This window comes from Trachinotus anak, unplaced genomic scaffold (genome assembly GCF_046630095.1).
Source record: "Trachinotus anak isolate AG129_WGS33_773 ecotype Australia unplaced genomic scaffold, CSIRO_AGI_Tana_v1 ptg000020l, whole genome shotgun sequence".
In the NCBI taxonomy this organism is placed as follows: domain Eukaryota; kingdom Metazoa; phylum Chordata; class Actinopteri; order Carangiformes; family Carangidae; genus Trachinotus; species Trachinotus anak.
Window position 1 is genome coordinate 8,775,243 of NW_027273871.1, and position 25,321 is coordinate 8,800,563.

At 43.0% G+C, this 25,321-nt stretch overlaps 1 protein-coding gene across 1 annotated transcript; it reads right to left on the reverse strand.

The window, feature by feature from the left end:
• Positions 1-924: 924 nt before the first annotated feature.
• On the reverse strand, positions 925-24,710 carry pof1b (POF1B actin binding protein). Its single transcript, XM_071505800.1, has 16 exons — positions 24,484-24,710; positions 20,781-20,882; positions 20,575-20,682; positions 19,778-19,885; positions 18,395-18,476; positions 14,608-14,864; positions 13,950-13,983; positions 13,633-13,713; positions 12,323-12,415; positions 11,128-11,241; positions 10,042-10,194; positions 9,494-9,613; positions 8,620-8,751; positions 7,975-8,051; positions 7,058-7,172; positions 925-5,272 (listed from the first exon to the last, which is right to left on the reverse strand). Exons 1-16 carry the CDS (start codon positions 24,708-24,710, stop codon positions 5,252-5,254), a joined length of 1,824 nt encoding a protein of 607 aa, XP_071361901.1. The 3' UTR covers positions 925-5,251.
• Positions 24,711-25,321: the final 611 nt, after the last annotated feature.

Below are 25,321 nucleotides of genomic sequence, written 5' to 3' on the forward strand. Positions count from 1 at the left end.
GCTTTCTGTGTGACCATGTGGGCTTTGAGAACAGTGACTAAAGTCAAAATGGTTGATGAGCAGCCAACTGAGCCAAGCCCTACAGAGCTGGGATGACCTCATTCTCCGCCTCTCTGCTCCATCAGCTCCACTCGTTGACCCCGAGCTGGGAGCGAGGTGCCGAGGGGAGCTGGCCCCCTCTGCTGGAGACGCTCAGACTAGCACCCTTATCCAGGGCCCCAGGAGCCTGCATAAGAAACCTGAATGTTGTGTGGTGCTGATGTGCGAGTCTCTCTGCTAGGACAGACTCCTGCAGCTCAGATTGAAAGGGGTGATGCAAGGTGAAGGTCCTGCGTGGGCTAAACCGTCTCATTTCAGTTCAGCCTCAGAAGGACGTGGTTCTTAAACATCATCACTTAATTTTATCCCTAAAGAAATTTGAGTTAAATTGTGTCATAATTAGTGAATTAATTCATGAGTTAGGAAATGTGTTTTGTGAGGTCCTTGACCTTTGACCTTTGACCACCAAATTCTAATTAGTTCCTCCTTGAGTCCAAGTGAATGTTTGTGCCAAACCTGAAGGAGATTCCTCGAGGCGTTCCAGAGATAACGTCTTCATGACAGCGGGACAAACGTACGACAACCTGAGACATAAACTTTAGAAACTAAATAATCTAAGCTTAAAGGTCCACTTACTTGCTTTTCACCACATTAAATGGTCTTCATTTAACTGGCTCAGGTAAGATGCAGTTGAAATATTTCAAGCTACTATTATTATTTTCTAACATACAAAGCAAATAGACACAAACAGGAAGAAGGAAACACAAACAGATGTGAAGACACATAATAAGACAGAGGGAGGTTTAGTTCTGCGTAGTGTTTTCTTTATAATTTAGGTGAACTGACCCTTTAACATGATCATATTGAAAAGCAAAACAAAAGCACTTTTGCAAAGACACCACTGATTTTAATCAGGATCTATCACAGGTCAAACATTTCTCATTGAAAAGAACTGAGGCCGCGCTGCCTTGGCTGCTAAAGCCTCAGACTGGAAAATAAAGAAAATCTTTTTCATTACAAAAATATATGAGGAGAAATCTATTTATCAGATTAGCTACAACCAGTTAAATTAGCTCAGCGTACAGTTTATCCTCAGCAGGAAAAGAGAGGCAGCGATTGGTTTCCTAAAAGCCTGACGCTGCCAAAACAGTCCGAAAATGACCAGATATTATTCAAACCAAACGCTGAGGCTGCTCTAACATCACCCTGCTAACATGATAAACAACAACCAGGCACTTGAAGTTCACCAACAGTCAGAGTCATTGTACAGGCTTCCAACAGAGAGCTGGCTCTGTGTCCGCTGGGCGGCTCGTCGCTGGTACTTGTCTGTGAGGTGCTGATGTTGAATAAGATGTTTTAAACCTGTGACACCAGTTACAGCACAGGCATCTGTTTTATCTGTCGCACAAACAGAAAGTTAGAACTCATGCAGTCAATCAGTCCTGCAGAAACTTCACAAAGGTCCATCTGTCTGCTCCACAACAACTGTCCTCTGATCTTTACGTCATTTTTTCAGTATCAGTACTGATACGATGCCTTGATTCAACACTGATTCCTTTTTTTATATACCAATTTTTATCAAATCCATTTTAACTTTTAACTTGAACTAACACAGAAACACTGGAAGCTGGAGAAGGAAGCTTCCAGACGACAGAATAATGAGCCAGAGTAGAATTTAACGTTGGCTCCAGTGGACGGTTCCTGCAGTCAGGTTAAAGGAGGGAAGCAGAGACGACCTTTTCTGTTCTGTTTTAATATTTGTGTTGCTGTCACTGTTATGATTTGGTTTCTCCTCTGATGGAAACTAATAATAGTTGCAGGGTTTTGGCTGATGTTGTTTGATGGTTTAGAGTTTAAATTGGTTTGACTGTTGCTGATTTTATACTTTTTCATGTAACTTTTGTTTTTATTTTGTGAGCTAATAAAAAAAGAAAAACACCTGCGATACAAAGTTTAGTTTTACTGTAGTTTTATTTGGCTCGGTCTCTTTACACACTCAGACTGTTTGTGTGAATGAACAGCCAATCACAAGCATTATCAGATCTTACTCCGAGCATGCTGTATTCCTATTGACTGACTGAAGCTGATGAGATTTACTAGTTTATCAAAATTTGGTATCAAATGACAAAACATTTTTCAATCCTCTATATTATCAAATCAATTCACTCGGTCCATTAAAGAACTGAAGCTCGATGCCGAGCTCTGCTTATCAAAACTATAGAAGAAGGCTTGTTTAACTTGGACATTTATTTTTGTCTTTATGGTCTCTGCTCTGAGGTTTTACATGTTCACAGTGAAGCGACAGGTACAGTTCATGTGTTGCTGGAGCTTCTGTTTCTAGGAATTAAACACGTCTGTGAGCACAAGAGAAAATCCAGACTGAGTGTTTGATGAAGGAGCTGCATGTCCAAAACTGTGTTTGTCAAAAACAGGCAAACAAGTGAGAGGAAAATGCTGAGTTTGTCATTTCACTGGGATTCAATAGTTGTTTTCTGAATCAGTTAAAATTATTTATAGCTGTTGCTGGTAATACATGTCTTGTAATAAAACATCTTAACTGCTTCATTATGTGAGTGAAATTGGTTCTGGAGACAAACTGTACGTAGAAGCTCCTTAACGTTCAACTCGATTTCTCCATGTGGCAACAATAAGTGAACAGCTCAGTGTCAAGTCAAGTTGTTTCATGTGTTGTGTAAACCTCCCTCCCTGACCTGCCGTCAGTCAGTCAGCTGGTCAGTCAGCTGGTGAATCAGCTGGTGAATCAGCTGGTGAATGAAGACGAGCGCCTGCCAGACACAGAGCCTGAACAGAACCAGCAGAAGTCAGGAAGAGACAGACTCACTATAAACTCAACATAATAATAATAACAACAATTTTCTTCCACCATCATAAAAACCCATCAAATCATGCTCCAGATCCATACGTCCAGTAACAGCCCCCCCCCCCCCCGACCCGACCCACACCGTCATTACAAACACATGAGATACAGATACAAACCATTTAACAACCATTTAACCCAACAGAACGTTTTTCAATGCTCCTCTGACCGTATCACAGGAGCCACACTGGAGGAAACATTCACTGAGCATGCCCGACTTAATAATACATAAATATTTACATGCAGAGTAGGAATCCACTTCCTCTTCCCCTGGGCTAGCCTGGCTGTGGTGGCTGAGGGGGCTCTCATGCTACCTGCTGGGTGGAACCAGTCTGGGCTCAATGTGCATCAGTGACAACTGGAAGCTGAGGCAGCATTTGGCTCCACATACGTACGTCGTCTTCCTGTCAGCGACTCCCTCTGGTGGTGGAATAGAAGACGTGCGCCCTCAGCTTTAATTTTACGTTTCAAACTCTGACCTACTTTTGTATCACAACTTTGTTGTCCGGCTGATTTGTTCTTCCCTCAGATTTTTATTGTTTGAATAATACTTTGCCAGCTTTAGAAAGAAAGTTGTTGCTCAGTTCTTTCTGTTTAACATTTGAAGACTTTGGCTTTTTTTGGTTAAAAGAGTCTTGATACTGGTCAAAGTGAGACACTGAGAAGCCAGTAGCTTGGTATTAGTACCAACACTCAGACACTGAATCAGTTTGAATGATACTGGGCTCTATTTGTGGGCAGGATAGTTTGTCATAGAACGAAGCTGTGAGACATCGCCTTGCTGTTTGATGTTCTTTGTGCTGAAAAGGAGGAAAACTGAGGGAACTGGAAGATATTACTCTTTGCTTTGTGTCCATACTATAGATTAATTCTGTACAGTGTCTCCTACATCATCATCACAGTTTTAGCAGTTTGATACCAGGGATGATGGATTATGTTACATCAGATGTCAATCAAACTGTAACTTTGGGATATCTAAAGCTAATTATATATTTTTTTAAATAAGATTTAATATTTATTTTTTGTCTTCCAAGAACTTTCACCACCATCTAAATTTATATCTGTCCAAAGCTGCTCCGCTGTGTTTATGATCGGGGTCACTGTGGGAGAACAGTCTCTATCTACAGCACGCTCGATCGGGTTCAGTTTGTGTTTGTCAGGGTGAAATGATTCTGAGACCAAAACCAGGATATAAACACATGATTTCGTGTCATGATACCGGAGGACGGAACCATAAGGTCTATACCGAATCATGGATTTGAAGAATCTTTAGACCCCTAGAGTTCATACTGAAACCCAGTGTGGCAGCTTTTCATCCAATCACCTCACAGGAGGGAAGACAACATCCATGTGGAGCCAAACGCAGCTTTACTGTCGGTTATCAGCTCAGCTGCCAAGTAGGGATGGGACTGATTAATCATCAATACAGCGATATATCACAATACAGTCTCTGTGATACTGACACAGCCGCAGCTTTGTTTTACCTCAGAGTAGCTGTCGACCTGTTCTGCTTCCTAACTGTTTGTTGTTGTGCATCACTGTCGCCGCAGTCGTCCATAAACCTCAGTCAGAATGAAGTTTATCCAGGAAGCAGCAGGTACAGGAACTATCTGGTCGTACGCTGTAATGTTATCACAGATGACTGTCTCGCAGTATATCACAGAATCACATGTTCAGTGATTCTATCATAACCAACACATCACAATTCCCAACCCCACAGCAGCGAGCCATGATAACCTGTCTTTACCTGGTCACACTCTGTTCTTCACAGAACGACTGTTTGTCTTGTGTTAATGTATAAAGCTTAAATGTTAAATTTAACAGTAAGTACGTTAGAGTGTGTTTTTATTTTAGTGTTTCTCAGATGACATTTAGTTTAGTCGCCAGTTCAGGACACACAATGTTTTACTTTGTTAATTGTGATTTGTTGAGATTTGTTGAAAGTTTAAACTTTTTCAAGCAGAATAAAATAATGAAGGTGAGAAAATTCACGTCAAATACGTCACCTCAGCTTTTATTTTCTTCTGTTCAGCCCAGTTCCCAGTTGTCATGATTGCAACATTAATGCCCCTGTAATCTACACAACCAACCGGCTGTAGTAGAGAAGACCTGGTTTTAATGTCCCCTTGTTTTCTATTAAAACACAACAGTCAAACCAAAGATCTAAATCAGTCATCCCAAATTTAGGGGGGAGGAGAGGGGGGGTTTCAACCACCACCAACCCTGGGAGCCCTGAAGATGAGGGAGGGGAGGGGGGAGGAACATGCAAGGGGGGGGGTAGTCATCTTCTTCTTGTTGTTCAATCATTCCTGTCGGAGAGAAGCAGTGTGTCTTTTAAGGGGTTGTAATGATTTCCTGTTTCGAAATAAACAAAACACAAGTACAGTTGTTATGTTTTTGTACAAATTACAAGTCAGCTTAAAAAAAAAAGTGTCCAGACAGTAGACAAACCACTGTGGACAAGAAGCCGAGCACAACAGCAGAGAAAATTCTTATAATTTTATAACCTCGATCCTTTGGATTTTTCTGATTTTTCTGATTTTTGTCTTATTTTGTCTCTTATTTTTATTTAGGCAGTGAAAACAAAGGTGAAGCAGGTTAGTCGAATTTTACTCAGAGTTTATCTCTGGATAAGGATCATTTTTGTCAACTTCAACATTAATTGTTGCTAATAAACATTCTGGGGTCGATCAACCTGGCAACAAATGGCAAAAATAAGCACAGACATTATGCTGCATTTAAATGTGTAGGAAATGGGAAAATTCAAACTCATAACTTCCTGCTTCCCACCTCAGACACTTTAAGGGGCTGAATTCAGAAAGTAAGTTGTCAATCTGTGGTTTTTTTCTTTTTCCTGACTGATCCCAGAACAAACAGGATCAGGATTCAGAGAGGATACGAGGGCTGCAGTGCAGTTGTATTATTTATTTTATACTGAAGCTTTTATTCCTAGTATCAGATCTTCAAAGTACCTTCTGTAATGTTCAAATTTAATGAATGTAGGACATGTTTAGAAACTCCAGAACTCAGATAAAAGTCAGCCAAGTTGGAATTATGAGTCAATTCAAGTGGATTTTCCCCAGAAAACATCAAACCACACATCAACAGTCTTCAACGATCCTGTCCAGGCTGTGCGTGGTAATACAGAGCAACTGTACATTATTCTAAATATTATACAGCTACTTATCATTTAACACTAAATACCAGTTTAAAAGTATTCAATCTCAAGTTTCCACCTTAATTCCTCCATCAGAAACGTCTGCAGCAGCAGCAGCTTTGTATCAGCAGGTGGCGCCAGTTCATCTGAATTACAAACCAGACCCTGAACTCACCAGTAAACGACGAGCTGTGGTCACGAACCTGAGGATGTACCAGCACTGGTGCCTCATTAACGGACATTCAGCACCAGGTTATAAAACCGTCTGGTCAGTAGCTGAATGTGACGCAAAGATCAAGTCAAACTAAGTTTTAATGTCACATTTGTCTCATTTTGCCCAGAGCTGGTAAGATGTTGGTTTTGGTGCATCCATCTTTCCCTGTTTGGTTTAAACTGTGGTTATTGCTTTATTTTCAGGTTCATCTGTTAATATAAACTTTGAAACCACTGAGTTTTATTTGATTCTATTGATACAGATAATTTATACCTTTCAGGACGTGCAGGAGTAATGAGTGAATTCAGCCTCCGCTTGATGTGAGCAGAGGAGCAGTAAACCCAGTATTTACTTATAATGTAAACCTATGAACCACTGAAGTTAAGCATATTTAACTTTCTAAAGTAAACACACTTTATAATTCTTATAAAATGTGTTTGTTGTTTTTAGAGTAGTATTGTATGTGGAGTTACCAACCCTCACCACCACCCTGAGCTCTGGCCCCTGGGTCCCACCCTTCACTGTGTCAGTGTTGAATGTGGTGCCACTCGGTGAAGCTCGTCAGTGCTACCGGGCGGCGGGGGCAGAATTTAGCAGGGACTCAATAATGAACCTGAGCTTCACCCAGACAGAGCTGAAAGTCTGCTCCAGCTCTGAGGAGGAGGACTGAGCTGATCGTCCCTGTTGTCTATGTTGGTGCCGTATGTTGATTAATAGCAGGAAGCTAATGTCACCTCCTTTAAAACCAGCTCCACCTCTGCTGTTTTACCTGTTTGATCATCTCCCCGGTTCTCTCGATGACGATGGTCTTGGCCTCTTTGACGGGTGAGGTGGCCTGGTAGTCATCGCTGAGCAGACCGAGGATGGGGTACTGGTTCCTGTACCTACACACACACACACACACAGATGTGTTCAGTGATGGGTGGAACTGACAGATTTTAGTGGATAATTTTAACACTCGAGTTTCCGATAATCACTGGATTTTACTGTCAGATTTGTTATTTGCAGAGGCTCCATCTGCATCAGTTGCTTTGCCGGTTTACGATGAATGAGAATCTCTCAGTTGAGCTTTGGAGCTATGACAAAGTGACGGTGTATGGGCTGATTTAGCTCGGAGCATAAAGAAGGTGGATCACGCTGCACGGCTGGTTTGAGTTGTGAAGATACGTGACGTGTCTGTTAGAATCCGCTGTAACGCTGTGAATCCAGGCTGAGTGCAGCTGATGTTTCCCAACGAAAGAGCCACTTAAAGGGGGTCGGGTAGAGCATAACTGCCTCTTTGAACCAGTTCCTACTAGTCCTGATCCTGATCTACACCTGTTTTTCCAAAGCAGCCTGGCAAGGACATGATGATTTAAACATAAGTGTTAATCCTAGAAACTCGATCAAGGTGGATCCAGTGACTAAAAGTAACGTTTTCTTCTGTTGTGTTGTTTCTGTGATCATTTTGTTTATAGGCATTACATTTTGACTATTAGCAACCTACTGAAGCAGTTTTAAGTTATAAAAACTAACACTGATTAAACATGGTGTTGTAAAGCTGAATTTTCTTTTTTTTTTTTTTTTTCTTTCTTTCTGACATTTTGCCTGAAAAGTTTGTGAAAATATTTCATCATTCAACTCATAGATTGATCTGTGATCTGCTCTGAGTTACAGTGTAAACGTGTGACCTCAGACAGCTTGTACCTCTTGGTGATGATGGTCTTGGTGACCTGGTTCTGGGAGCTGTCACTGTTCTTCTCTTGCATCAGCCTCCTGATCTCCTGAGGGCCACAAGAGGTCAAAGGTCAGCAGAGTTGACAGATACAGTGTGTTAACAGAGCATCTCAAGCTTTGTCTCATTAGTTTCTTCTTATAAATTAATCTGTGTCTGTATCTGAGAAGCTGATTCTCATTTGTCTCCTCTCCTCTTAAATGTAAATCAACTTCACCCCAAACCTCCCCGCTGCTGCTCTTTGTGTGTGTGTGTGTGTGTGTGTGTGTGTGTGTGTGAGTGAGAGAAAGTGTAACACAGGTATGTGCTGCCTTCACCCTGAGGTGACAGAAACATTCCTGAGGTTGAATTAACAGACAATCTGCTTCAGCAGACGCTGCACAGAAAACGGTCAGAATGCAGTTGGACCTGAAAGGTGAAACTCATCAGTGAAGTTAAACAAATCAGCTCGTGTGTTTCTGTAACAGTGGCTTGGTTTTCATTTGTATGCTTCATTTTCAGGTATAGTTTATAGTTTAGTAAGTGAAGGATTTATGGTTATTACAGATTCAACCTGATTGTGTCCCTGAGCCACAGTAAATCTGTGACTGTGACAGTGTTGGTGTGGTGTTGCAGACCTCCTCCTGCCGGGTGATGGTGGTCTGCCGCTGCTCCAACATGCCGAGCAGCTCTGAGATCTTCAGCTGGAGACTCTTCTCCGAGGACGACTTGTCGCTGCTGACCTCCGTCTGGATTCGTGTGATCTGGGTCTGGAGGCGGAGCGAAGTATGTCAATGAAAATGTTCTGCTTCAGTATCTGATCTGTCCGTCCCTGAGGACAGTTCGTCTTTGTTTGTTACACATTTGGCCCCGTGAATGTTTTCAGCTTCATAACCTTCATCAGGATCTAAAAGAACGGACACAATAATTTAATGAATATAACTGGCTAAATGCTAAATGCTAACTCCAGCCTGCTCATATGTTCACAGTGTTTATACTAACATGCAGATACGAGCTGAGTCCCGGTTCTGGGCCTCAACCTTCAGAGGTCTATGGAGGATTTTCACCTTGCGTCATCCTTGCGTCGCAAAGGGCGACTATTTGATTTGTCACAGGTTTTACACCAGGTGTCCCTCCTGAGGCAGCAGTGCACTACAACATGCACTGGATGGTGCATCCAGAATGGTAAAAAATGGTCGCCATCATGGCTACACAATATTGTAAAAATGGCGGCAGAGGAAGGAGGACATGTTGGTGGCCTAATTTCCATGTCACATGACACAGGGGTCGCATACAGGAAAGTTTATTTGCGGGTCAGGGGAGCAAAGCAGTCTGGGAAATCCAGTCAAGTGTTGCATCATCTATGGTCAGCGCACAACAGCAGTGTGTGATTTGGGACCGCACCACAACAGGGCAGTAACTACCCTGTGTACCCTGTGTACCACTCGTGAGTGAAGTATCTGATTTGAGACCGAGCACCATCCAGGCGTCAGGGTCCTGCCTCAGCCTCACCCTCAGCCTCTGTATCTCCAGGTCTTTCTCTTGTCTGATGGAGCTGAGCTGCTCGTTGTACTGGCGCGACAGCTCCTCCGTCTTGATGTGCAGGGTGGAGCTGCTGCCTTGGCCCGCGAGCTGGAGCACAGGAAGAGGAGAAGAAAGAAGATCATTACATTTTTGTTCTAATTTACTTTCTAATTCACATGGAACTTGTGTTTCTAATAGAGGAAAGAATTGATATTCCTTCTGCTCGTACTCGCCCGTGTGAATTTTATATTTTCCACAGCGTTTGCAGGAGGGGAAAAAAATGTTTGGCTTGTAAAGTTTAATGTAACCGCAGTCAGTGATCAAAGCCTGCACCGTGTTACTAAACCAGGACCTCAGCACTTTTTTTATCATGCGAGGCTCTTTACATGAGTCACTGTTTAGACAGCAGCAAATATTTCAATTGAAAGAAACTTCAAAATGTTAAATATGACATGTATGAGTAAAGTGATGAGTTCTGAGGTCTGTTTTTCCAGGTGGATGTATTTTGGAAGAGGCTGTGACGGGTGGTGCTCTACCTTCTGTCGGAGCATCTCGTTCTCCTTCTCCAGCGCTCTCATCCTTCCCTCCAGCTCTTTCATCTTGAAGTCGCGGCTCGACTCAGTGTTTCGGCTGCTCATCAGCTGACTCTCCAGGGAGCGCTGGGTGCTGGTGGTTTCCTTCAGAGACAGCTGGAGAGGGAACACACACACACACACACACACACACACACACACACACACACACACACACACACACACACACACACACACACACACACACACACACACACAGATACAGATGTAGTCTAATACAAGAGTGCTGCACTAAACCATGAAGGTTATAAAGTTCAGTTGTAGTTGAAACTGTGAGTGTTGTGGTTTGTGATGCTTTTGTATGTTAACATTTTTTAATTACACATTTTTTTAAATTCATTTTATTTTTAATCCTACAGGATTATTGTCTGTCACTGTTTTGCACTGTTTATATGCCTTTTTATTATCTATTGTTATATATATTGTGTTGTCTGGTTTTTCTGTCTCGTGCTGGTGTTAATCTCGAGTCCTGCTGCTTTTCATGAAGAGATGTCAAACAGAATCTCGTTGTGGGGACTATAACGACAATAAACCTCTTTATCCTTATTATTTATTATGATTGAATTCTGACATCTCTAAATCTAAAGTTACAGGACACATTACTACAGTTAAAGTTATAAAATACTTTTTTTAACATCTTGGATCTTACTGCTGTAGTTCTGTTCATCTTCTCTGTCCAACATTAAAATATATAAAGTTATTAGCCAGACTGTCTGTAAACATCCATTACAGTTCCTGCTTCAGCTTCGACCAAACGTGCTGACTGTACTTGTGCATTCAGAGATTATCACCCACAGTCTCACACACTCATTTCAAATCTGAATAAACTGTTCACTGTCAGATTATAATGAACAGGCTGCGATGTTAAAACAACTTTATGCTCTTTAACATGATCTGTCACCACTGAATAAACCCAAATATTCATCTGTCTGTCTTTCTGTCACACACACACACACACACACACACACACACACACACACACACACACACACACACACACACACACACACACACACACACACACAGTACCTGCAGCTGTCTGTTGTTTTCCCGGACGGCCTCCAGGAGGCTGTCGTACTGCCGGGCCTGGTCTGCTTTGAAGCTCAGGTCTCTCTCCAGAGACTCCTTCTCACTCTCCAGACGCTGCGATGGGAGAGAGACAGACGGAATCACTCACGTCTCCATGGTAACGGTAAGACGCTGGTACATTTCCGTCATGTTTAAAAGTGCATCAATCAGATATTTTGCTTTTGCTTTCCTCTGCTGTTGTACACTTTGTCTTCCATTGGATAAGATGTGGATTAGTTTTAATCTTGTGTTTACATTGTTCATCTTGTTTTTGTCTCATTTGATGGTAAGAAAACGTAAGAGATGAAATTAAAAATAAATAAATAAATAAAAATAAGGTCTATCTATTTGTTCCAATTGTTCTGTTTGAGAAGCACACAGTCACATTAGACTGCACCACATTTACACTGGTGACACTGGGCTGTCACTCTGCTCCCACCTACACAAACTGCTGTGGATCCATCGTATGGAAGACATGAATATTTAATATTTAATATTTAATTCAGATGAGACTTATTGTACTTTTTACTCCACTACATTAATTTAACAGCACCAATTAATTACACTGCAGATGAGCAAGTATTTTAAATTAGTACCAACTCAACCAGCTACAACACTAAACTGCTGATAAGAGCATGATGATAATACTCCAGTAATAACAACATCACTGAAGAAACCTTTCATGTATTTCTTTACATATTTAAGTAAATTTAGTTGAAAGTACTTTTGTGTTTTTACTTTAGTAAACTTTTGAATGCAGGATTTTTACTTATAATCAAATATTTTTTGTGGCATTATTACTTTTACATGAGTAAAGTTCTTCCACCAGAGCCACTGCGATATAATAAAGAAGCAAAACCACTGAGAAATGTCACCACTTCTCTTTTTTAATCTTTGTAGTGAGTTTTGTCGACCACATCAGGTTCAGGATGATCTGATTGGACGCTGTTTGTTTATTTTCTACTGTCACCATGGAAACAAACCAGAGGCTTCAGCTTCTTTAAGAGCTGCAGTTACTGTTCAGAGAGTCGACGGTCGGACCACACACAGTTTTACACTGAGGTGTAATGATTCTATATAATTATATTTCCCTGTCAGTCAGATGTTTAAACCCTGGAGGGCTCAGCGTTCCAACCTGAGCTGCAGCAGCTCTTACCCGCAGGTCCTCGGACATGTGGAGGAGCTCCTCCCTCAGGCTGCCGAAGGTGGACAGCAGCAGACGCATGCTCTTATCTGCAGTGAGACGAGTCTGACGCGCACACACACACACACACACACACACACACACGGACAGAGACACACACACACACACACACAGACAGACAGAGACACACACACACACACGGACAGAGACACACACACACACAGACAGACAGAGACACACAGAGACACACACACACACACACAGACACACACACACATTGACAGACACACACACACACACACACACACACACACACACACACAGACAGACAGAGACACACACAGACACACACACACACACACAGACACACACACACATGGACAGAGACACACACACACAGACAGAGACACACACATACACACACAGACAGAGACACACACATACACACACAGACAGAGACACACACATACACACACAGACAGAGACACACACACACACACACACACACACACACACACACACACACAGACAGACACGCACACACACAGACACACACACGGAGACACACACACACACAGACAGACACACACACACACACAGACAGAGACACACACACACAGACAGACACACACACACACACACACAGACAGAGACACACACACAGACACGCACACAGAGACACACACACACACACACAGACAGACACACACACAGAGACACACACACACACACACACACAGACAGAGACACACACACACACAGACAGAGACACACACACACACACACACACATTCATGTCTGTTCATGTCTGTAATGATTTATCATTATATATGACGTGTTATCAATTGATTATTAATGTTAACACAGACAAATACACGACTAAACATTTGTGTGTTTATGTGTTTTATAAACCATTTATTAATATATATATATATGTATTTATTTATTTATTTATTTACCATTTATTTAAGTGTTTATATAAGAGACTGTAGAATGAATCCGTTACAGACACATAAGTTAAAGACAAAGAAAAAAAAAGTGATTCAATCAGAGTAAAAAAATTGAAAATGGAAAAGAGATGAAAGATTAAAATAAAAAAAACTTGACAGTGAAGTGAAAACTATTAGAAACCAAAGAAAGCTGCTAAAAAAATTCTAATTATTCAAAGGGATTTTAATTAACTTCAACATGAATCAAACTGAGAGACTAAAAGGTTAAAAGACAAATCTACAGAGAGCTCGATGCCATGATATTAGAATAATGACAATATCACAACAATAAAAGTGAGTGAACACAGTAACAGACACTGGTCTGCCCCTCACCTGCAGCAGGTAACGGATCTGTTGTTTGGTCAGTTCAGTGGCTCCTCTGGGAATCAAAGCCTCCACCTCCTCTCTCTCCACCTGCACGCGCGCACACACACACACACACACACACACACACACACACACACACACACACACACACACACACACACACACACACACACACACACACACACACACACACACACACACACACACACACGTGCTGTTTGTCACCTCCGACTGTTTTTGCATTTAACTCCTCACCATGTTTTGAATCAGTTTTATTTTCAGGCCACAGGTGACCAGACGTGTGAGGCAGGTTTGATTCTCACCTTGTAGTCATTGCTGGGATCCAGCAGGTGTTTCCTGTAACACACACAGAGGGAGACAGTGAGGATGAGAGAGCAACAACATGACCTGTGTGTGTGTGTGTGTGAGAGAGGTGGAAAGTCGGAGGCGGGTTGAGATCTTCTGGTTATTGTCTCGTTCAGGATCTGTCTGCAGGAGAGAGGTAAGAACCTGCAGGAAACTACCTGGGCAGGAAACCAACCGAAACTCTCCTCAGACCTGTCCGGGCACGCTGCTCAGGAACCTAATCCCTGACGCCAAACCGCTCGTCTATCTCTATGACAACAACCCACAGCTGTTGTCGAGGAATCTATTCACCTATGTGCCAGGATAATAGGACCAGGCTGTTAATGAGGTCATCACGTGAAGGTCTGCTCACAGCTACACGTGGCGCCCGGTGCAGGAGATCCAGGGCAACGCCCCCCAACTGTGACCGTGACTCCTCCCTCCCAGATGTGCTGGGCAAGGCTCGGTTTGAGGCCCAGAGCGATGTGGCAGCAGAGAGGACCACCCCCCTCAGGACAGCTGAGGACACCGTCGGGGTCATGAGCGTTGTTCCCACCTCCAGATAAATTCTCGGCTCGTTAGAAAACCCTGCAGCTTTTTGTAAATCACTGCGACATATTTCTCTCCATCACTTACTGTCCTCGGATCTTGGCCACGTGCTCGGAGATGCAGGTGTGGATGTCACAGTTCTTCCTGTAGACGTCGGCCAGCAGCTCGCCGAAGTAACGCGTGTCCAGCTTCGTCGGCTGGGGCACCTCCCTCACCTCGGTCTTCACCTCCGTCCTGGAGATCTTCTCTATCACCGGCGGCAGCTTCTGCTGTATGACGTTGACAATCTCCACCTCCTCCACCTCCACTGACTCCTCCTCCTCCTCCTCCTCCTCCTCCTCCTCCTGGGAGAAAACACAGAAACAGATTTTTAACCAATGTGATGAGTTTGCACCATTTCTCTTTTTTAAATGCATTTACAAAAACACTTTAAATTACTGTTTGACTGGTTTCCTCTCATTTCACTGCAGTAATAAAGTCACAGTGCGTTCGGGTTAGGTCCACTCTCACTGTTGTGTTACATTATCATGTGGTAACACAGCTGTAAGTGAGACTGATCTGACAGTTTTTGCAGTAAAATGCAAATAGAATGTCTCTGTCTTTTCCTTCACCAAGGAGGTTCTGTTTGTTGGTTTGTTGGTTTGTTGGTTTGTCAGCAGGATTACGTAAAAAGGACTGAACCAATCTGCACATAACTTGATGTGGGGATGGAGAATGGACCAGGGAAGAACTTATTAAATATTAGGACAGATCCAAAACATTTACTATGAATTTAACTTTTCTTCTATGAAGTCTGGTGCATGTTGACATTGGCCTTGGCAGAGGTCTGCATTCTCTGAGTGCTCCTCTAGTTGTTTGTCTTTGTTCATGAGCCAAAATACTCTGATGTACATCACCTGGCTTGTGCAGGGAGAAGGGAGGTCAGAGGTCATGTAACACCCTGTAACAACCTCTGTTCTTCTGGTTTCAGGCTTTGCACCAACATGGCTGCAGGGATTTCCTCTAAATCAGCCACAGCAGCATTAGGTGAAGTCCAGCAGGGATCATATTGGGTGTGGGGTGGGGTTAAAGTCAAGACTCTGTGCAGACCAGTCAAACTGGGTCAATTTATGGATCTGGTTTTGGGCACAAGGGATATTATCAGGAAGGTTTTCCTCTCAGTTTGACACACACTCCACCTACCTGTGATCTGAGCCAAACACACCCACCACCTCCTCTTATCTACATGTAGCAACAGAAACAGTTGTTGCACAACCTGTTATCTAAGAGCTGAGCTGCTGTGTGTTCTCTTCACACAGAAAGCACCTTCACTCTCTGCAAACACCCGTCAGTCAAACTCTTAGTTTGCTGACAGACGAGTGGTCAACACCAACATTATTCACAGTGTTTGTCTCGTCTTGTTTCAGGCTCTTTCCCTCTGTTTTCAGCTTCTCTGTCAAAAAGCCGCTTGTTAAAAACGCACTTTAAAAATCATTTCCTCTGTTACACCCACCGGAGGTTGACAACCATCTTGTAGCAACAGGACAAACTCATTTCTCAGGCCGGCAGCTTTTCAGCTGAGGGAATATCAGACTCCTGAGTGTGATTCGATCTCAGGAACAGTCAGGAATAAAGTTTGGCGCTTCTTTTTTTGTGTGAAGAACAGGTTGGTTGACAAGCCCGTGTTTGGCCTGATTTAACCCTCGTTATTTAAAAGTATACGTGGGTGCAGCTGTTGTGGTTGCAGGGGTGTAACCTTCTCTTAATGTGATATATCATTAGGGCCGGTGGACGAGTCTGTGATTAGAGCCATTAATGTCTCTGTCAAATAAAATGCATCAGATCAGGTGCATCATGTTTTCATGTGTCCCAGCATGCACCTGCCTCAGCTCAGTGGCTGTTGATTCTCATCCCAGAAAACACTTTGACAAACGTTGATGATGCACAGACACTAAACTCCTGCAGCGCTAAGTGAACAGTCACAGCTGCTAAACCTACGTCAATATTGGAAATTAGCCTATAGCTATTTGTAAGTTTTGCTATTGCTACATAGCCAATGTTAGCATTAACAGCTGTTGACGAGACAGTCAGACCAGGCTGAAGCTAGCTGGTTAGCATGAGGAAAGAAGTGATAGAAAAAGAGGCTAAACAAAAGGGATCGGTTTTCACTCACTGATCTTGGTGAGTAAAGGAAAACAGTTTGATGAACTTGCAGCTTTTCTTCTTGACTGGTGAGTAAACAGCTGTTAATGCTGACGCTTGCTATGCAGCAACAGCAAAACTTACAAATTGCTCCTTTAAGCTGCATCAAAGTGACGTTTTTAACGTAACATTGCAAAAATCCTCAAGCAAAACCAGCTTTGAGCCAGTTCAAGCTCAGTTTCACTTCCTCTTCCCTCCAGATAAAAATCTAAGGTTTTCAGCACATGTAACAACAACACTAAATTATCTTAATCGCAGATTGCTCCTCAGGTGATAACAAATCGTTTCCTAAAGAGATAAGTTATAATCTTTTGAAAAGATCAGTGAAGGGAAAAGAAAAAGAGAACCACACATCTTTCTGAATTAAACAAGTCGTCCGTGTTCCTCTGGACACATTAGATGTTACGTGGTTTCATTTGGTTTTTATCCTGGTATCACCCCCCAGCACAGAAACATTTTATCTGATGTCACATCTTCTCAAATATCCAAACCGTGGCTGTGCAGACCAATCGGACCAGATTCCACAGGAGCCTGGGGGAAGATCTGGAGCTACAGTTTCCCACCAGGAAAACAGTTTACACTGTTGTGCCACTGGAGGGTCAGAGAGACCCACACAGAGCCCGGCAGCAGCATCACGTTCAGTTTCTGTTGACTCCGTGTCAGAGAGGGTTCATCCTGAGGCCGGACTCAGTGGTAGTTTTATATCGGACTGTTTTACTGAGAGGTTCTGTCCACCTCTGCCAAACGTGATCTAATTCCAGCTTCAGAAATGTGAGGAACTGAACGTCTCTGTAATCTGAAGATGTCATTTTGTCTTCTGGTGAATTGTGTTGGAGATTTTCAGACATTTGATAAACTGAATAATCTGCCCTTCATGCAGTGGAGTCAGGTTTAATGCTGCCGCTCCTCCTGACACAGAGCCAGCAACTCAACAGTACAGTCCTCACAGGAACAAGATTTATTGCAGGATTCAAGTATCTAATTGCTTTGTACCAATGTTCCTGATTAACTGGTAACTCAGGGTATGAGGGAAGGAAACACTGGACCTTTGTGCTTCCTGTAGCCACCACTCATACATCAGGGCCAATGGAAGAAAGACTAAACAATGATGTCATTACCACCAGGAAACACTGGCACAGGAGCTGAACTCTCATTAAAAAAAAGAAAGACAGAGAGAAAGAAAGGAAACGCCACAGGAGGGAGGAACTTAACAGGCCGAGGTGCAGCTGAATGGTCACAGGTTTGAGTCCAACACTGAACCCACACAAGCTCAGGTTTTGTGTCCGAGAACGAAGCTCAGCGAGCACGAAGTGGCACCGAAAGAGGCTGTTAGGAGTTGGATTCCTGCTGGGAACCTGCTTCTCGTCTCTCTGTGACTAAAGGAAAAATAATGACTCACTGTTTCAAATCCACAGTTTTAACTGTGAGTCAAACCGTGGTCTCAGACACTGTATATCTGACAGAGTGAGTTCAAAGGTCACAGCAGGACCAAGGACGAGCGTTTCCAGGAGCTCTACTCTCACACATTAGATACAAACAGAAGAGACAGAGGACGGAGCAACAGGATCAGGAGTGAACACATGTGAAGCCTGCGCTCACATGGAGGTGGGCGTGTCCCTGCAGGGCTGTGGCTGCCACGGTTACATGCCTGTCATTCCTGCAGAGAAAGGGAGAGTGGAGCCCACCGACAGACCTGAGCCAGCCTGGAGCCGACGGTCGAGGACGACTGGCTCGTTTCACCGGACACACCAGCAGATTCCAGCTCTGACAGGGAGCTGGAGCGTCCAAAATAAAAGAGTTCAGTCTCTGGGGAGCTGGAAATCTTTTTGATATCACTTCTCTGTGAGTTTTGTTTGGTGAGAGGTGGAATCCAGCCTCCATATTCTGAAATATTTAAGTGTAAATCAAGTGTGCTGAACTAAAAGCCTCAGAAAGTAAATCCTAAAGATCCCAACATGATGATCTTGAAATAATGAGCCCAGGTCAGAGAATCACAGACTCAGGACGCTGAGGCTGCATCAGTGGTGGTTGTGTTGTTGTTGTGTTGTTCATTCTCAACGACACAACAGGACAGAAATGGGTTTAACCTGCAGACCAGAGAGCCACTGCAGAGCTGCGGAGGAAAACAACAACCTCACGGTGGGAGGTTAACGGGTTAGAGTTACAGCAGAGGGGTGTAGGGGTGTGTGTGTGTGTGTGTGTGTGTGTGTGTGTGTGTGGTGATGCAGGTCAGTGAGTGAGACTCTCAGTAACACTAAAGGTTGTTATTGGAGAGAGAAGAGTCATTTTACCACACAGGCTCTTTGTGTGTGTGTGTGTGTGTGTGTGTGTGTGTGTGTGTGTGTGTGTGTGTGTGTGTGTGTGTGTGTGTGTGTGTGTGTGTCCTGTCAGTATTGTGTGTGATTCAGTCCTGAACTGCAGTAAATAAGTTTTAGTCATTTTTCCAGTATTTTCCAAATTAAAGTTTCTTTTTTCTTCTCTCTCCTTTCACTTCCTGTCGTGTTTCTTACATAAAGATACAGAAACTCTTTTTTTTTTTAAAACAAGTTGATTTCGACTGAAACAAGTTTTCTTCCTACACTGGCAGATTTTTTCACTTGTTTCAAGAACAAGAAGAAACAAGAATTTAGGACCTGATTTTACAGAAAATATTTGATATGATTCATTTTTTCGTGGAACTACAATGAGATTAAGAAAATAAGACAAATATCAAAATAAGACTAAAAATAACGAACAGCACCACTGCTCTGTACCTGTCCATCATCTTCCTCCAGTCGGGTGTAGATACTCTAAACGTCCCTCTCCCCACCAGTGCTTTCCTGCTCCTGGAGGATCCCAGGGCTGAGTGACTGACCCAAGTTAAGTTTTTATCTCACCTGGGTCTGAAATAAAGCCTGACATCACATTTCTTCTGTTCACTCATCAAAACCCACAGCAGAATAATTAACGTGTTTATTTTAATTCAGTTGTGAGGCAGAGAATAAAAAGCAGCCCAGCAGTGACACCACATCTGTACAAGCACATCTGTTTGCCTGCTCTGTGTTTTCCTGGGCTCCTGCTGTTCTTCTGGACTCACGTTAAATCAGCATCTACCACACGAGCAGGAGCTCCCAGCGCCGAGCCGTCCACAGACTGCATCGACGACGGGAACTTGCTCCTCAGCTCGGTGACGCAACAGGATGGTCTGAGGGCAGTTTCAACACGAACGACAGAACCACTTGGAAACAAGCACACCAGCCAATCAACAGTCTCGCTCTGATGACACGCCAAGCGAAGCCTTTCCAGCAGTCATTACCACAGTTGGACGTGATCCCGGTGTCACCACGGCAACACAAATAGGCACTCAACAAAAACGAAACCGGAGAGAGAGCCAACGTTATCTTCACCTGTTTACCTGGACCCACCATCCAACCTTGCAGGATTTGGTTTCTCTGAGTGTTTACCTGAAATCTGCTGTATTTTTATTGGCTCACCCAGAAAAAATATTCAGCCAATCAGAGGAGAGGCTCAGATCCTCTCCTCTGATTGGCTGACTGAGAGACATGTAAAACTGAGATGGTTTTTGGTTCTTCTGGTATCTTCTTATCAACACTTCAGATAAACCACAGAAGAAGAGTGAACTATGGACCAGTTGTTCTGGCAGAGGACTCCTCACTTGTCTCTTTGGGAGTGTTAACTGTGGTTTCTGTGTGTGTTGTGTGGTTGTTGTAAGGCGGTTTCTTCCCCAGACAAACTGCTGCGAGCAACAGAAAACGATGATATGATCGACTCGCTGCTGATTGGTTAGAACAAACAAACAAACAAACCAACAAACAAACATGACATCACACTGAATGACGAGGTGAAGCCAAAATGAGAGTTCAGTCTGTTTACCGAGCTGAACTTTCACAACCACCAACGATGAGCAGATACCAGCTGCTGGCACCGCGAGGCTGTGGCTCAGTGACACCAGCAGCAGCGTGGGCGTTGCTCAGCTCCAGCCTGGGCAGCAGACGGCGTACAGATGTGATAAGACACAAACACACAGGTGACTCTCAGCTGTGTGAATGAACAGAGAGCTCAGGCCACTGTTTGTCTACAACTTCCCAAAGTGCTGTGAGCAGCAGACGTCAGGGGTGTTGATCTTCCTCTGAGCGCTGTAACAGAGACTCAGATGAACGTCTCTAAGGTCCCAGAAGAAGCTGCAAGGTGACGGCACAGTTGTGATGAAAGTGAATTTTTAAAGCTACTAATCAACTCCTGACAGATACAGAGTCACTTTATACACCGGAGGAGGAGGAAGGTTATTTATGGTCATTTACTTAAAGCTGCGTTTGACTCATACTGAAGAGGTTTCCTCCTAGTTTGCATGAAAAACATGTCGTCCTATGGAGTGTTCTCGCTTCGTTCTGATGCGACGCCCTCCTTCAATGTCCTGTAATTATCTCTGAATACTTCACATACCCTGCAGTGGTGAGAAGAGCCTGTTAGGGAGCAAGAAAAATGCTTTCAAAAGGAAGGACGCTGCAGCTCTGAGCTCTCAGGCACAGCCTGTCTTATAATCTGGGTGCAGACGCCGGAAAGAGAGAAAAGAGAAACTCTCTAAAACACGACAGATTTCATCCTTACATTAGCAAACATGTCCATCAACAACCGTCACGCCTGAATCTGAAGCTTTCACTCATCTCAACAAGCTCTTCTCTCACCGCAGCACTAACTCTGACCCCCACTCAGCTCACTGTTGACACACTGTCGCTCTGGATAATACGAGAACATACTGGTGAGAACAGCCCGACACTGTGCTGCCACAACAATCCTCCTCAGGCAAACGCTGCTGACGCACAAATGTTGCCTTCACTGAACCTCACTGCCTCACAACTTGCTGCCAATCATAAAAAAGAGAAAATAAATCATCCAGATGGAAGTGAATCCAGCAAAAGCAGATTTTATGAGCCTGAGAGAGAAAAAACAATAAGAGTGAATTATATTTATTAAGATTTTTAATTATACACATTTTAAAATCAAGTGTAACTAAATGAATCTGGAGTCCAGGATAAGTCAACATGATACTGATGTTGGGTGATGAGACCAGGCTCACAGCTGATGTTCCCGCTCAGAGCTGAAACTATTAAATCAATTAGCTGATGAAAAAATCATCTGTTTTAAACCAACTGTTTTAATATACAGTGAATTATTTAAATAATTTTTTCAATAAAAAAGTCAAATATTCACTGGTTCCAGCTTGTTTGGTGAGAGGATTTTCTCTTCATTATTTATAACTGTAAACTGTCTTTGGGTTTTGGACTAATGCTCAGACAGAAAAGACATTTGAAGGCATCATCTTAAGGTTTAGTCAATTTTAACGAGCATTTTTCTGGTTTTTCTTGACATCTTATCGACTACACAAATAATCTAATTGAAAAAATAACTGATGGTAAAAATAATCATTATTTGCAGAGCCTTTGCTTCATGCACAGGGTCAAACACAAACTGTTGCCTTTAAATTAAAGCAAACTATTGTCTAAAATGTCATTATATTAATATTTCCCTTCATTGAATCCAAGGTAAAAACGTGCATGTGTTCACATACTTTTGGTTATATTGTGTAGATGCAGAACTGAGAAAACGCCTGAAGAAACAGTTGTTTAACTTTTTTATCACTTGTCTTGCATCATGTAAATATCTATTACCAACACCTTCCTGCAGCTCAGTGAATAATGAAGCTCCTCTCTAACATGTACAGATGTGGCTCGGCCTGTACAGACCTGTAAACATCAGGAACAGCTGCGTACTGATGACATACCCCTTTTCCACCAAACGTGTCCACCAATCAGAGAGGATGACTTGACCCCCCCCCCTCCCCGATAGGTTTTAAGCTTTTTGCTGCTGTTGTCTTTTTAAAAAACTTGTCATTGAACTTTCCTCTGTTTTGATCTGTCAGGACCATCAGGATTACTTCAGTAGAGAATTACCTGATAATAAATCCAGTAAAGTACAAGTCTATCCAGTCGAGGATTTATTATTCACGTTCAGCTCTGATGCTTTGTGGCTTAGTGAGTCCACCACACCTTCCTCTGACAGCGAGCACTGATCCTCATTGTTAATAAATGATGCTGTGTTGATTTTAGCAACATAGTTTTCTGTCACTGTTGTCAAAAGACTCTAGGACCATGAAAAAGTGACTGGTGTGTTCTCACACTGTCGTGGTGTCATTTTTTAACGGCTGAATGGAAAAGTAAAGAACATTTATTGTGATTATTCTGAAACATGTTCAAATCTAAAAGTATCTCAGTTCTGTGGAGACCTGTCAGACAGGTGCCCTTTGTTTTTCAGTCATGTGGGACCTTTAAAATCTTTCATATCAGTCTCTCTGCTGTATCTTCACTGTTCAAAGGGTAAAATTACTTTCCTCATGAAAATTAATTCAGCCTTTTGTGGTCATACTTCATTTCAATTATTTCAATATTAGTATTAGCTTGTCCTCAACAATCAGTGAAGTCTGTGAGTCATCAAACAGCAGAGGTCAAAACATTTAACAGCACTTCACCTTCCACTGCGCACACACACACACACACACACACACACACACACACACACACACACACACACACACTGATCCTCAGAAAAGCTTCTGATTCTTCAAAAGTGAATAATTGAGAAATTAAGAAATAAAATAAAATAAATCGGGTCCAGGCTGAGAAATGTCCCTCCCTCCTCCCTGTAGGTAAACACACAGCAGGTGTGGTCGACCTGTTGCCCTAACGACCAGGTTCGTCTGATTTTCTCCTGCAGGCAGTAAAATCATCAAAAGGCTTCCTGGGATTCTTCTAGAAAATGACTGTGTCAGCATCATGTTCTGAAGTCGAGTTTGACTCCAGACTGAGCTCAGAGCCAGCGAGTGGCAGCAGAGACAGATCAGAGGCGACGGCGAGTCCAGCAGACGAGGGAAGATTAAAAACCTTAGAGTATAATTACAAGACAGCACTTCTCAGAGCTCAGAGGAGAAGAAGACGACGACACATTTCATTGACTCCACTGGAGCACAAACACACAGCAGCTCACTTTATCTGATCCTTGTTCCTGTTTGTTGCAGTTTATTATGGACTTTTGCACCGAGAGTGTTGTTGAACCGTGTTTGATCTTTTATCTGGTGCTTGTGTTTTATTGTGTTTTACTGTATTTGAAACTGTGGGACAATAAAGAGACTAACTGAACTGAGCTGGAACAACTGTGGGTCACCGAGAAAAAAATAACTGACCACAAAAGTCACTTGTAAAGAATAAAAGCCAAACATTTGCTGGTTCAGGAGTTGATATGTGATTTATAACTGTAAAACAAAAGCAACATGGAGCCCTCACTTTGGGCTTTAGAAGATTATAACAGATCTTTTTCTTCATTATCTAACATTTTATAAATACAGTTAAATTGACAAGTAAAATAATTGTAGGATGCAGCCTTTAAGGAACTACAACACTTCAGCAAAGTGAAGTTTAATTTGGGAAAACACCGCCATAGAAGTTATTTGAAGACCTTTCTCTCAGCTGACAGCAGCTCTGTTAAGGACGGACTGAAGATGAGTCTGTCACTGCCACAGAAGAATAAAAAACTGTTGTTTCTCTGTAAAAGCTCGCAGGACCTTCTCAGCTCATGCCAACACAAATGGCATCAAAGCGCTGTCACAGCCGCCGTAAATCAGAGAACCTCCCTGTTTTGACAACAGACACATACATGACGCTGCAGGTTTAAAATCAGAAGGAATGCACGCACCCACAGCAAAGGCCTGCGGGAAGTGGCCGGACACACCCGCAGTCTGCACCCACCCTGAATGGATTGTCAGCGCTGCGACAGTTACGATTGTGAACAAAGTGTTGGTGTAACAGTGTGGATGTGGAGGCGGGGCGCAGCTGCAGGCTCAGAGAATCCCCCGCGGCCGAGCTGAGCAGGAGACGCTTCTGTTCCCATGTCGAGGTTTCGTGCCGGTGGGTGTGTCTGCACAGAACCACAAGTTTTCCCTTCTGTCCGTTCTCCATGTTCTACAAGATCCCACTTCCCAGCGAGAATCATTCGGAGAGTTCAAATGTTCAGACAGCACTGTAGGCTTTGATTTGACCAGAAATGAAGAGTTTACACACGGAGAGATGAAGACAACTCCAGCTCGTACAGGAACCACAGAGAGCACATGGTGTCGATTTACAGGTCAGAACACATCCAGACTGGTTTGATCAGAGCTTCAACTAAATTTTGCCAATTTCTCTTCTTATAGAACCTTTCAACATTTGAAAAGTTTGACATCTTTTGTGAAATGGAAAAAAGTTTTGCAGGAAACCATGTTCTCAAAAGTATCAAAATAAAAGTATGACTTTGGTTTCAAACCACTTCCATCCCCTCAGACTGCAAATGTTCCAGCACCGTTTCACTGAGTGTATCCTACAGACTCACATGTAACTGCATTTTAAAATGTGACCAATGACATGCTGTCGAAACAACAGTTAAATTCCTTTTTAGAGCAAATGTGACCCAGTGGTATCCGACCAGATGTGTCTGTAATGATCAGCATTGAACACAAGATGTTTAGGGTCATTAAATCCGTTCTCGCTCTCACAGTCTGTACCTGCTGGACCAGATTGCAGAGCAGATGCAG

What these genes read in the sequence shown, in the direction of transcription:
- pof1b (XM_071505800.1), bottom strand. Translation starts at nt 24,710, where the DNA reads ATGGAGAACGGACAGAAGGGAAAACTTGTGGTTCTGTGCAGACACACC. An exon ending in AGGGTGGGTGCAGACTGCGG is followed by an intron (nt 20,883 to 24,483) that starts GTGTGTCCGGCC and finishes GTCACCTTGCAG; the next exon opens with CTTCTTCTGGGACCTTAGAG. An exon ending in CCGGGGAGATGATCAAACAG is followed by an intron (nt 5,273 to 7,057) that starts GTAAAACAGCAG and finishes ATTTCGAAACAG; the next exon opens with GAAATCATTACAACCCCTTA.